The sequence below is a fragment of the Nothoprocta perdicaria genome, unplaced genomic scaffold, assembly GCF_003342845.1.
Source record: "Nothoprocta perdicaria isolate Ctin4 unplaced genomic scaffold, notPer1 scaffold_56, whole genome shotgun sequence".
Classification (NCBI taxonomy): domain Eukaryota; kingdom Metazoa; phylum Chordata; class Aves; order Tinamiformes; family Tinamidae; genus Nothoprocta; species Nothoprocta perdicaria.
In genome coordinates this window covers 2,319,714-2,334,021 of record NW_020455821.1, presented here as the reverse complement: position 1 = coordinate 2,334,021, position 14,308 = coordinate 2,319,714, and the positions used below count along the sequence as shown (strand labels likewise).

Below are 14,308 nucleotides of genomic sequence, written 5' to 3'. Positions count from 1 at the left end.
CTCCTCCCYGGCTCCCACGGCTCCGCTGCCGCTCGCTCTGCAGCTGGGGCAGGACGGGCTGCGCTAACTGCCTGCCCTAAATGACTTGTGACATTCTTGGACTCTTCGTGACAAAAGTGATGGAGAAAATAGAGAAAAAGGCTCTGTTGGCATCCTTAGAGGAAAAACTGCAACTTTCAAAATATGTCAAGTTTCTGTTTTTTTCCAGTGAAAAACTGCAAGGAGAAAAAGAGAGAGAAACAGAATCTTTGTTGAAATCCTAGTTCTCTGAGTGGAATTAAAATTCAGAGAGTTCCTATCTCTGCAGTGGGAGCCACAATGCATATCCAAAGGCAAAGGGGAGAAAGGTCTCCTGCTCTCATTTCAGGAAGCAGTGAGGATGAGTAACAGCTTTTATAACATGAATTTAAGGGGTGTTTTGTTTGTTATGGGAGTCATGGCTCCCTGTAGCTATGAGGAATCACCTTTTTCTGCAAAGGATTTCATATAAAGGCTAGGCTTGAAAAAGAAAGATGGGAAAAGCACCAAATGAAGAAACAAATCTTTCACCTGGAAACCAAGGATGAAATGGGTGGCCAGTATCACAGTATCACTGTCACGGGCTGGGTGTTCTGCCTGTGGGTGGTATGGCAAGGGAAATACCTAACCAGCAATATATAAACTGTATTTTATGCCTGATGTCCTCTCTCTTAAGGGTAATGAAAACACAGATTAGGATGTGATTTCAGGAAGAGACATTTCTTCGTCTAAGGCATCATAAAAGGCATCATAAAAGCCAGAGTTTCCATCTCTTACTAGTGCTTTAAATAGAGGTTAATTCCATTGAAAAAGTTTTCTTTTTTCTTTAAAACAGAAGTGTCAAGCAGATTACATCTAAAAGAAAGAATCCCAGAGCAGACAGCTGAATAAAGGTGAAAGAAAAAAAACGATACTATGCCAATGGGATAACATTAAGTGAGTCTCCCGGGTTTCTGTTTAAAACATACGGATTAGGAGTCAATCAAAAGGGTTCCCATGSTCATCTTAATTAAAGCTAAATTCCCCTATCCTCAGATGCAAAGAAAGCGAATAACCAGGGCTCAGCACAGGTCTCTGAGGGCCATAAATCAGCTCCTGCTGGAATTGCATCCTCTGGAGCTGCCAGGTAGCACATCCTGCACCCTGGCGGGACTGAGCACCGTGCAAAGGGAGCACAAGCCTGGGAAGGAGGAGAGGGCTCCTCAGGACACCACGGGACGGCTCTCCAAGGAAACACAGCGTGGAAGCAAGTTTTGGGCTGCCTTGCCCAGCCCAAGAGATGGAAAGGGCAAATGCCAAATAAAGCTGAACTTGTGTGCAAAGGAAGGCCGGTGTGCATAGCTGTGTGACATGGAGCACAGGGAGGCCTGAGGAAGGCTGAAATTCCTGTATCTGCCATGGGACAGGAGCTTCCCAAACAGCCCCTTGTATCTGTAAACCAAGACGCTGTGGTTAAACCACTTCTTCTGATCGGTCCATTATAGGCATTTAATAGACTAAACAGTGTAATACATCTACAGGACATACATTAGTCGAGTATTATGTACAGGTGGCACTTTACAAAATTAGAACTGAAATAGAGCAAAACCCAACAATGCCTCACTCCATAAAACTTCCTTTCTGCACCACATGAAATATTTCATAAGCTAAACTAGAAAAATATGACTGAATATCTTTTTTTCCCCCTTTTTAGTTTCTACAAAGCTTTTCATCCAGAAAAAAAATACRAAACAACTATCGAGTTTATCAGAGAGACAACACTTGCACACAGACAAAGTAAGTGGACATTCATAGACCTGCAAGAAGAATAAGGAGGGTTTGGTTTGACTAAACAATTTTCTCTCTATCACGCTCTCCTATTTTAGGACCTCTGGTCTGTGTTTGGAAAAATAAAAATGGGAGGAGGAGCTTGGCTTTGTGAGGCTCTTCAAGGGAGGCCACTCAGCTTTTGTAGAAGCTCTAGTTTGAAGCATCCAGTTGCTTCGGTTAAAGTGAGCGATGCGAAGGAGGAAGCAGGGAAGAGATGAGTAGCGAGGCTGGAAAAGTGAAGCCTGGAATTTGTGCACGGGCTGCAGCTGCACGCGCCGCAATGGGAAACGTGGTGGCGAGCGGCGTTTTCGTAGGATTTTGTGTGTTCCTTCAGGAAACACGCGCAGGGAAGTGCCATTGACCTCAGGGGGAAATAGGATAAGGGCCATCCAGAGCAGGAAGGGAGGGAGTGTCTCAAAGCAGACAGCTTAAAAAAATTGGGGGAAGTGTTTCAAATAACCCTTCTTCCTTTTATAAAGTGAAAAGCTAATTAAGTGATACGTCTAACGTCACTCCTTGCGGAGCTGGGCAGATGCAAATTAAAGGAAATCACACACCTAGAGATATGTTGTCATCGTTATTGGKTTTTTTTCCAGAGCTTTATAAAACTTCTTGACCATCAATGCAAAAGCAGGGTTTATAGAGCACCTCGCACCCACCTGGCTGCCTCTCCTGTTCGATTCCTCCCTTGGCAGCAAGTTTGCCAGCCTCAACCCTTATCTCGAGTTTGGTCTCATTTCCACAGCTTATGGGAAAACTGTCACCGACAAAGGGGGTGACAGGAACAGCAACCAGATTTAGAAGGTGCTCTTGAAACCTTCTGGTGAAAGTTAGGTTCTCTGGTGAAATTAGGTTCTTTGGCCAGAATCTCATTCATCCAACCAARCAAGTCTGTGATGGAGTAGGAAAGAACATCTATGTCAAAAAGGCAAAACATGTTTTTAGRTAGTTTGAGAGAACAAAGTTTAAGTATCATGTTATATTGTTCTATTATAAAAAGGGTCCTTGATCCCAAACACCCCAAACAATGAGCTATAATTTTGTACATAAATTAATGTTGCTTTGAAGTAAAATAGTCTTCTTCCTTTGTATTAAACATTCATTGCACAGAATTTTTTGTAAGTAAATATATTAAATTTGGTTGCTAAGAAGGTATAAACTTATCTTATTAATTAATACATCTGGCCAGTAAATTTTATCCATCATCACACAATTAAAAGTTTCCTTTAAAGAAAATTATTACTGGAGAAGAGAACACACTTGAAAGTAAGCTTAGGAATTAATGCTGGAAGAAATCCTATTATTTCATTCCATCTATAGCAAGCAGCTTTTTTTTTTTCTGGCTGCAACATTAATTGGAAGTACAGAGCCCATCCAGCCCCGGAGATGCAGAAAATGCCAGTTATGTAGCTTTCTGGACATTTTCCACTGAAACAGTCAAACCCTTCCRATACAGGCAGTATCTCCATCAGCACTGTCTAAAGGGTAATATTTTGGCCCAAGATCATTGCTTCTCCGGGGATGGTGCCCAGTGGGAGTCTCTGCAAGGTCCCTGTGCAGTAGAATCATTATGGTTGGAAAAGACCTTCAAGATATCAAGTCCAGCTGTAAAGGGCTCACCGCTGTGGAAAAGGACCCTGAATGCATCCCTGAACATAGCAGACAAGGAGAATCCAACGGAAGTCCAGTGTGTCCAGGGACGGCCTGTCCCAACTTAAGCTCTGCTTTCCAGGAGGTGGCTTTATYGGAGCTGCGTGCCAAAGGTGACCAGGACGTGCTGTGGCTGCGGGAGCTCCAAGCCCCGGGCGCGCGAGCAGTCGGTGCCAAGGGCAGGATGGATGCCGGGCACATCCACCCTCCCCAGCCTGCTTCCAGCCCTTCCTTCTGCAGATGGCCTAGGGCAGAACTGGCATCACTTGGGCTGTGCCGCTGAGCTCCTTTCACCCTCGCCAGCCACCACTTTGGGTAGGTCAATGGAAGAACAACTGGGCCTCTGCACTTGTTCTATGCACAAAACATACTGAAAGAAGACTCACAACAACTTCTACTAACAAGGTGGGACAAATTCAGCCCTGGCGGGAGCAGGAGCCGTTCCTGCCGGCTTCAGTGGAGAGAGGAGCGCGTTACGCCACGGCTGGATCCGGGCCACGAAGTGAGCACAAACAGCACGATCCACCCAACCAAGTCTACAACAAACAGTCTCACTCCACGAACACCAGCGACTAGCTATTCCAGTTCATCAATGTACAGCAAGAAAGTATTTCTAAAACTTCTGAACCTTATTGAAAAGACAGTTAATAAAAGGCTGGTTCATCTGAATTTGCACAGGTTAGTCAAAGGGAGACCACTGCTCTAATCCACACCTGGAAGGTTCCTGCATGTAGCAATGTAGGCAAATCTTACACTTGCATCTCTATACAAAAGTTACAAAATCAAATGGTGACATTATATTACATCTATTGTCCGTAATATCACAGTGCTAGTTTTAAATGGCTAAAAACAAGAAAGGTTTTAGATTTAAGACATCCCTTCTGTAGAAATGTAACCCCTTTGTCCTGCTGTTGATATCTGAAAGCAACCTTGCTTAAAAAAGGTAAATCCAATGAAATGTACTTATTGAAATTAGGCTCATTTTTCCTTTATAATCTCATCATGTCTGCGAGGCATTTCCTAATGTCCCATTGTTTCCCAAGGAAAAATTAAACAAATAATATGAATCCCAGCCTGAAAATCAAAATGTTCAAAAGAACAGTTCTAAAGCCTATACACTTCTTACCAGGTACTAACTAAATAAAACCCTTGCAGATGTAAATACAGATTACTTTGACATTTCTTCAGAATGTGTTAGCTTTTCAACAACATTCACAATGAAGTTTCACTTCTGAGGCCACGGAGTTCCTACTCATCCTTTTCAGTTCTGCTTTCCAGAGTATCTGTATCATCTTCCACTTCTTGAGCTGGATGTGCTAAAGTATCTGCAAAGAAATAGCTCATCAGTATGTATTTCCCCATGCAGAGATGCAAGTCTTCACTTGGCCCTGCCTGTCTGGTCTTGCACTTGCAGACCAGCATTGAAACCTGAAGCAGGATGCTCCCAGGGCATCACAGCCTGACTTTGCAGGGTACTTCAGAGTACTATTACTGAGATGAGGTGTTGATCCTTCTCATTGAAAGCAGGAGACCTGCTGAGTGTTCAGCTGTGGGAAGACAACCTGTTACCTGCATGAAATCTGCTTGACCTCTCACTCCTGGAGACCTAACATGCCCTAATATCACGGACACAGAAACATCAGAGGCCATGTATTYGCCTCATATTTCTGCTCAAATGATTACACCCCATAGCTGCCACCCCTGAGCAACAGCCAACTGCAGTAATGCCAACTGCAATAGCAGGTGATTTGACACTCCAAGATTAAACAATTTGTCATAGTTCTTTTGAAGATATTGGAAGGTGCTTCTTGCACCCCATCCTGGCTGCCATCTCTGCACATTCGGACAACAAAGGGTTGTGCACTGAAATGGAAACTGTGTCACACTTTGGAGAAAAAGAGGCCAAACAAACAAACCAATCAAATAGACTAGTCTCCATACATTTGCTGTGCAAGCTATATCCTGATAAGTTCTTATCTTTAGCCAGGTACTCACCCCACAGTAACTCTATTAGTTATATGTAGCTATTTGTGAGTGCCTGTTACATTAGTGCACTCTGGGGACACCACAATGCTTTCAATGTGCAGCTATTAAATTCTTTGCTTCTGCACTTGGAAGTAGGGACACTGTAATGAAAAGGATTACAGAGTTAGTGCTAACATGCCCTGAAATGCCTGTTGGCCATTTGAATGGCCAGCACTGAGGCTGATGTGGCTTTAACACCATCTGCTCAAGAGCGATGAAGAAGTTTTAAGCCCCCAGGACTCTCTTTGCAGTGCAGGTGTTCCTGGGCACCAGCCACTGCAACCCCTGCCAAGCACCTACTGCTCTTTGAAATGTTATCAACTAGCTTCAGTATGGCCTGAAACTCTTATTTTTCTGTGGAAAATGAGAATGAAAATTACTCATTCCAACCTTCCAGATCCATCTGCTGCTGCTGGACGCAGACTCTTTGGTCACCAAGGAGACCCTTCTCCTCGGCCGATTTGAGGTCGTCGGGTGGCCAGCGCAGCTCGCCGCTTTCCACCTCGCCCGACTCGGTGGGCTCCACCACGATCGACGGCAGCCTCTTGGTCAGCTTGGGGTATTTCTCACGTGAGTCTGGGAAGGCCTGGTGAGACATTTGGTGAAAAGCCTCTCAAAGGACTGCTCAGGGACACGTATTCAGAGAAAGGGGGCAAGCATCAGTCGTATCATTTCTACGTTCATCCATCACAGCTTCCAACCAACTTGAGCAGGGCAAAGAACAGGAGACCAGGTCCAGAAATCCAACTTTTCTCACCAGTGTGTTGGGCAGACAATTGTCATGAGCCAGGGTGCATGGACTGGAAACTTRGGTTAAAAAAAAAATCATTTTGTTGCCTAACGCTTGTGTTTCAGCCCTGTTGCAACTTTTAGGACACAAAGGTTGTTGCTGTAATAATAAACTCCTGCAGCCCTTCTAGCTTCTGCCCTTTTACTCTGATATGATTTATTCATGTTTTCTTGCTGTGACAGTTTATTAAGAAGCCACCATTCTGCAGAGCTATTTTGTGTAATGTGCAATTCTCTATTTTATGATGCATTCATGCAAAACGGGTAGCCCCAGAGATCACCTTTACACATAGCACAGCGTCAGCTATTAGTTTCCTTTGTCACTTTGAAACTGCAAGTCAGACACTAGACAGATTAGAACTTGAAGCTGAATTGAGTGTTTTTTTAGTGAAGGATATTATAATATGTAAAAGTGCTTTTTTGTTTTCAATACAGTTAGTTCATTTAAGCCTTTCAGTGAACTTGTTCCATTTCGTTTTGTTTTGTGGAAAATTCCTTCCAAAACCTTCAGATTGTCAGTGTAACATGAACTCTCTTGCCACTTTGCTGAAACCTTATCTCCTGGCTCCTCAAACTTCTGCATATCTGAACCAACAGGCTGTAAATTTCCCCTGACTAGCTAAGTTTCCACTRGCAATAATAAAAGCAAGGTGAAGACTAGGGCTAGGGCACTGAATACTGGATAGAGAGCAAGACTTCTCCAAATTTAATTCCCAGCACAGCACAGATTTGCTGTATGCCCATGCCCTCACTCGCCATGGTCATGCCATGGTGGTTCATCAGCCTTTGCCAGCCTTCATGCAGATGGAAAAAAAATGTTGTTATTRCTATTTTTAGGTAACATAGTTAAGAACTTTTGAATGTGAGAAAGCCCCTGAATTAATCACTGAAGCTAACCCTTTCTAATGCTTGCAGCTGCACTCGCATGGGTGTAACTCATCCTGAACACAAGCCTGTGTCTGTGGTGCCTGTCAGGAAGCTCCCCACAACTTCCCGTCATACAGTCCCTCCTAAGCTGTTTATGAGGSCTGAAAATTCCCTAGCAGATGTCTTGACTAGGAGGAATTTTTTAAGAAGCTGCAAAGCTGCCATTTCCAAATATGAGACAAGGTGAAAGCACCTTGCTCCAAATTCTGTTGCTGCACAATTTCTGGCCACCTTTTGGTAGTTGCATCCCATTGCTCAGCCGGCAGAAAATACCGATAAAATAGTGGGCAAATCGCTCTATTTCCCAGCAGAGTGTGACCTGCTCCATGCAGCCACTGCTTAACTAGCTCGGGTGGGAGAGGGCTGCGTGTGAGATCGCCAGACCCCCGGCCCACTGATAATAGCAAGAGGATCCGGGGTGATGGAGTATCTGTTTTTCCCATCTGCTGTCTGAAGACCTAGGAAATGACACATTCAGATCTAAARATATGCGAAAAGATGGATATTAAGGCTGCAAAGTGAAGCAACAGAATTTAGGAGAAGCAACTGTGCAGTCCCAGTTTGTCTATTTTGGTTTGTGTCGTTCTCATACGGTCTCTTCTCACACGGATCACATCATGTTTTTTCCATTGAAGTCCTGTATTTACCAGGTCCCTCTAGGAATGAGTCAGGACTGGCAGGAAGCAGAGCACTGCCTGTAGCTCTAGCTTTATTTTTCCTGCAGAAGCTGGAGTGTACAACAAGTGGGCAGGAGGCTGCAGGAAGGGAAAGAATGGTCTCCTGGCCAAAGTGCCTTGAAGTTGCCGGAAGAGCCCCRGTTTTCCTGCTGAGTAACAGACTTTGCATAACTCGCTTGTTGTTTTTACTTTTTTTGCTATGTTTGGCTGTCTCTAAAACATGCATAATAACACCTTCTCCTCCCAAAGAGGCACAATAAATGGACCAAAAAAAAAAAAAAAGAAACTCTCTGCAGCATATCATAAGGGTCACCATAGAAAAACCATAAAAAATATGTGTAGAGTTGGAGCTGGAGTTAGCACAATGTTTGGGCTGTGTACAACATCAAAATAATGAAAAATGGGGACCGTATATTAGGTGTAAAAGAGGAAATGAAATGTTGGAAAGGTGCTCCTTAAGCGAGCACTATCCATCCCTTCAGCTGATGAGGCAAGGAAACATCTATAGTACTTTCTGCAATCGCATAAATGGACTTGCACAAGCAGCTTCAGTTCTCACTTTCCTGACTTCAAAATGATTGACTTTGCATTCTTTTGGAGTAGTTTTTGGAGTGCAGCGCTATATTTGCTTGAAATAATGTCTTTCATGTTGAGAAGCAACTCAAATCCAACAGGAAACTTTTAAGAGATTTATGCCACTGCTTGTGACAGCAAGAGCTGGGAGAACAACCACGGAGTCTAAAATGGGAATGTGGGTTGTCACAAGGGTAGTTTGGGACATCCTAATTCTTCCTGTTGAAACCTTCACCATAAGCAGGCATGTGAGTGGGTTTGTGAGTCTGCCAATGGTCAGAAGATCTTCCTCCACATGCCAGTAAATAGCCCTGACCAGTGCAACTCATAAGAGCCATTTATTCTAATGACCCAATGATTTCAAACTATCTCATTTAAAGGAGGGTGCTCTCTTTGAGCTTGAAGCAAGTTTGCTCATTACCAGGCACAGCATCTGTTGTGCCTCTTCACCATGCGATGCTTGGTCGGACTTGAACAAGATGAGACACATTTGCAGGTCTGCTCTTGGAGATGAACACGGTCTCTGCCTGCATCTCTCCAAAGCACTACTRCCATGAGAGGCCTTGCTCCAGAGGAGACCCTTCTGCCACAATTCTCACATTTTTAAGCAAAAGCCATATAGGATCAAAAAAAAAAAAATCAGGAATTGTTTTTCTGTCAGCCGTGCTCAGTGATTCAACATCTACATGTAAGAAAGTTGTTAGTTGCCTCACATTGCTTCTGAAAGCAGGAGACTTTCCTGTTTTTCTAAATTTACCTGGGTGGAAGGTCCTCCTTCTTCCTCAGGAGACTGGYTTAATGCAAACTCCTCCATCACAGGTTCCCGTGTGTTCATCACCTCTGTCATGCTGCAAATATTAAAACAGAATTGGAAAACTCAACTCTTTGGCTCTCCAGTTAATTTTAAAAAGATGTCTTTCATACTTGTTAAAATAGCTGTGCTATAGGCTGTTCTTTCCAAATACCCTCTTGAAACTTGTCTGCCCGTGAGCATTGCCTCTCACAGTTGTGTTTGCTGCTGGCATTCCCACAGCTGCAGGACCACTGCCAGGCAATGTCTGGGGTCACCAGCAATGTGAAGGTGCCACTGTCCTCCCTGCAAGGGCACAGGGAGGGATATTGACCCCAGTCGTCCCACCGGGGATGGTGGAGAGGAGCCCTGTGTAGCCCCAGCAGGACAGTGGGAGCCCTCTGCTACTATCAGCTATTAGTGCACGAGCTCACAAAGTGCATCTGTTGACAAAGAAGTTACTCATGGAAATATCAACCTCGAATAAAATTCACAATCTGATGCTTCATAATGTTTTAAATATTTGCTATTCCCAGATGTCTCTTCTATTTAGCTATGAACCAGCGCTTCTCTTTAAACTGTTAATTCCAAACACACCAGCTATATTGGTGTCCAGGGCCAGATTTTCTGTCATCTTTAGTTGCCTGATCAGAGAGATGTTGAATAGGATTTCCAAATGCATCAGGGAAGGTTTGGCACCCAAATCTCATTTAACACAGGGACTTAGGCAGGGACTAAGCTGCTTATGTGCCTATTAACCATCTCTCAGAGCTGTTTGGCACCCAAGTCRCAACAGCTCTGGCCCTTGTTCTCTCCCTGCTCCGCTTAGCTCTAGGCTCCTCCATCCTCTAGGAGGGTATCTGAACACTTTCTAACGTGTATAAAGCACCAAGCAGCAAACAGAGGCTGAGCTCCACTGTTTGACTTATAGATTAAACGGGCCATGTCCATCTGGGATGGAAATTCAACATCTCCCACAGTGAGATGAACCCTAGGTGGATTTGGCCTAGGGCAYTTCACTCTCCTGAGACAGTATTTGGTATCTGCAGCAGCTCTTCACTACCTGAACCTCCTGCATGGGCCCTTGGGTTCCTCTGCCCCATGGTCCACACCACGGCACCCTAACTGAATGACTAACTGCTCCCACTAACCCTGCCCCTGCCTCGTGCACAAAAGCCTCCTTTGTCAAGTGCTCCTACCAAGAAGTGCAAACTAAAACATCTTAAGCATAAGTCTTTCAGGCTTATATTACCAATTATCCACAAAACTGAATTTAACAATATCTGCAATTACTCCACAGCCCTTCACAATGACTTTAATTAGCTGTAGCACCAAGCAGCGTGATATCATGGAGACTTTCACTCCCACTGCAGTGTATCTCTAAAAGGGTACTGTAGAGCTGGAGGAACCAGAGCTCACCTGAGGGCCAGGGCAGAGGTTTGGGCACTCCTGGAACGGCCAGCCAGGGATCGATGGACACCCAACTGAATGGCACACTTTCCAACGCATGCATGCAATGGGAGAGCACGACCGGGTGCTCTTGTCCCACTCCCCAGAAGGAAGRGAGCAGAGTGATGCCACCAAAACACAGCTGGGAAAATACAGGCCTTTCTGTTCTGTTCTGTTTCTCTCTCTTACTCCTGCAGCACCCAGAGAGCCGTGCCATGACCCACCTGTGGATGCAGCCCTGGGGACGGGTGACCRGGGAGCAGTGAAGCCCCTTCCTGGAGCTGTGACTGCAGTGCCCGCTGTGCCAGCTGCTAGTGGCACTAGGGACAGGGCTAATGACAACACACACGTGTCYTCATACTCTTCCCGCACCGACAGCAGCGTCCTGCTCCCTCCCTTGCCATCAGGTCTTTCTTTTATGACCCTGTCAGGGTCTCACGCCCCAACCCCAACCACCCTGGGCAGCAGGGAAAGGGACTTGGACAAGAAAGTGTGTGTTTTAGGCTGCAATTTATCTCGGTGGCTTTGCAAGGGCTGGAGTTTACAAAGGCTGGGGCTGGGTGGATGCACAACAGACATTAAACCCTGYCGCAAGTCCCAGGGCTCGGCCCCAGGGAGCCCAGTGGCTGCTGCAGTTGCTCCTCAGCTGGCGACTTTATTTCCACCCTCCTTCAATAGGCACCGAGCCCTTAAATCAGGTCCCTGCCCCTGTGCTCTAGCACATCAGAGAGACACATCCACCCGTGTGCTCTCAAATGTGTCATGTAAGCTCAAAGATGCTGTTAGGACCTCATGAAATTCTATTATTGAGCAATAACGGACTCCGTGCTTCCCTAAGACCGCATTATACCCTGTAGATTATTTCTAAATGACAGAGACAAATGATTCTGGCTGGGGAAATGGTGAGAGTCCTGCCAGTGCTAGAGCAGATGCCTCAGTGAATCAGCTCCCAAGCTGTTGAAGCCCAGGCCATTTCAGAAATCTKTGCAACTTGAAGTTTTGATTGAATAGGATAGCAGAAGTGATTGCACTTCATGCGTTTCAGAAAAGAGCGTGGGGCCATGCAATTGGCAAAAGAATTAGGCTCTAACTGGAGTAGATTAATTGTTCTCAGTCTCAGTAACAGAGAGCAGAAGAAATCTATACAGGGCATGATAGCAGTGATGCTTCTAACAAGTTTAACTAAGTATTTATCTCTAAAAATAACTAGCCATAAAAAAAAAGAAAAAAGGTGAAAATAGAGCTGCAAATCAATTCATCCTTCACTTCGAAATCATTTGCAGGACACCACGGAATTGTTTATAAAGCCACYGAATCTGAAAAAGGGGATTTGATCGCTGCTTAGGGTTTGACGTGATATATGTGCAGGAAAACTTTTTATTTTTCAGGCAGTTTTGACAGAGAGTATTGATCCACTTTTCTGCTGCTTTTATGGGAGAAGTACTAACCTGCATCAGAAAAGTAGCGGAAACAAGTGGTTTATTATAAGAACTATCTCATCCTTGAGCTGGATCTTGCATTCATGTAGGTGCTGATATCACCAGTGACATACAGTAGCCATAGTGATGCAAAACAAGGCAATAAATAGCATTTACAAACAAAGAATAAATTCCCTTCTAGTGGATGAGTCACCAACTCTGAACCTTAAAGCGCTTCTAGCATTGAATTAAGAGAAACATTTACTTCTCCTAGGTTTAATTAACCTCAAATTAGGAGAAAAGGAGCAAAATCTATTCTTGCCTTTCCGTGAAAAAACTATATGGAGAGAAGAGTATCTTAAAAACAACAGCTAGCGTTGCAGGACCATCCTATTCTGATATTTTCCAGAGGTGTGGGGCAAATGCATAGCCTAGTTTCTGTTGTTTGTAACTCTGCTAAGAAGGTCACTAACATATAGAGCAGTATATAGGCTGACAAGTGCTACACCACCTACTGCCAAAAGGGCTCAGAAACAACGTGCACACTTTTATTTTAGCTTTGGCRCATAGGGCATAACCGACCTGCAAAATTCCTGGCTGCAAAATGGTAYTTAAATGCAGAATAGCTTCAAGCTTCGAAAACTCAAAGCCCGTATGTGGATGAGGCCAATAGGCAGGTTGGTGACTGGAGCTCCAATCGGAGCAGAAGACACGGGCTCAGCATGGGACAGGTCTCCTGGTCCCCAGGCCAACCCAGGAGGAGCAGGAAAGGGGAAGCCTGGCCAGAACACGAGATTCAGAGAAGGAATAAATACAAAAACGAGACGATCATATAAACAGCACGTTACCTTCAATCACGTAAAAGGACGTTGTTTCTGAAAACGGCCCKTGCTGCAGATGTTCACTTTGTTGGTGAAGCGTTGCACAAACCGTGTCCAATCCTCAACACGTCTGGAAGAGACAATTTGTCAGTGTCAGAGCACGCAACTGGAACGGCAAAGCTGGCAGGGAGCGAGGTGAAAGATTACTACTGTAAACTTGCTGCTTYGGGAGGAGGCGGCAGCAACTCCTACTTCGGAGGTCTGTGTAATTTTCTATGCCAAATGGATAATGGTTTTGCTAAGGATATAGCTCGGATATAGCTCGTAGCATATCTAGTGAATTACCGAGGCAATTAATGTTCTGGAAACACCCAATTTTTTCCAAACTAAAATCCTGTGGCATCTGACTCTTCTCCTGATGCTTATTCCTTAGTGTAAGCTACATAAAAACACTGAAAATCTTTCAGACAGCAATTCTGGTGATCTTTGGAAAATCAGGGGGGAAAAAAAAGGGAAGGGAGTGGGGGGGGAAATACCCTTACTTCATACTACCAGTGAGCTTACTGAAATGTAATTGAAAACACTAAGGAGTGGGGCTATTGTTCAAAAAGCTAATAGTTAAAACACAAAGAAGACAAAATATGCTGAAATAAGGATACTTTAGAATTTCATTACTGCATGTTTCTTACAAATGTCACAGGAGAAGTGATGTTTGGAAAGGTCTACTCCCAACTGAAAGTAATAGTTTTGAGTAGAATCAGGAAACGATGGTCTGGTGAACAGATGTGAAGATTCACCATCCCAAAGCAGGAATCACTGATTTCTTACAAGTCCTCTGTCAAAATGTCTTAGCTGAGGAACTTGAAAACTTATAGTAAAGAAATATAATCAGTCTGGGCCAAAGATGTTTTTTTGAGAAATTTGTTTATCCCTACAGCTTGCCAAATATATATTGATGCCAGTCACAGCTATTTCCTTGGATGGGAAAAAGGTGACGTTTTCAGTGAAGTGAATGGCACTAGTGTATATATTTTATATCCTCCAGTGGTTTGGATTCCAGCCCAAGCGATTAAACAAATCTACCTGCTCTGGAAGCCTTCCTACCAAAATTTATAACRCCGGCTTAACTGCACACCGATTTTATTCAGAAACAGTGACAGAGGAAAATTGTCCATTGCATACTGGAGTTTCTTCTCATGCTACAGTCCAYGCTTACCGCAGGCTAGCGAAGCAGGAAATCACAAATCCACCCAATTTGGAAGACTTTAATTATTCTCTGGCAATTTTYCTTCCTCCCCAAAGATCACACCGACTTCACACAGGCTGATGTTTTGCTCATGACTACATTCAATAGCTGATTCT

The 14,308-nt window shown here is 44.3% G+C and overlaps 1 protein-coding gene across 1 annotated transcript; it reads right to left on the bottom strand.

Moving 5' to 3' along the window:
- Positions 1–1,912: 1,912 nt before the first annotated feature.
- LBHD2 (LBH domain containing 2) lies at positions 1,913–13,076 on the bottom strand. Its single transcript, XM_026048692.1, has 4 exons — positions 12,974–13,076; positions 9,226–9,316; positions 5,893–6,088; positions 1,913–4,802 (listed from the first exon to the last, which is right to left on the bottom strand). The coding sequence occupies exons 2-4, from the start codon at positions 9,313–9,315 to the stop codon at positions 4,726–4,728; spliced, it is 363 nt and encodes a 120-aa protein (XP_025904477.1). The 5' UTR covers position 9,316; positions 12,974–13,076; the 3' UTR covers positions 1,913–4,725.
- Between the last annotated feature and the right edge of the window lie 1,232 nt (positions 13,077–14,308).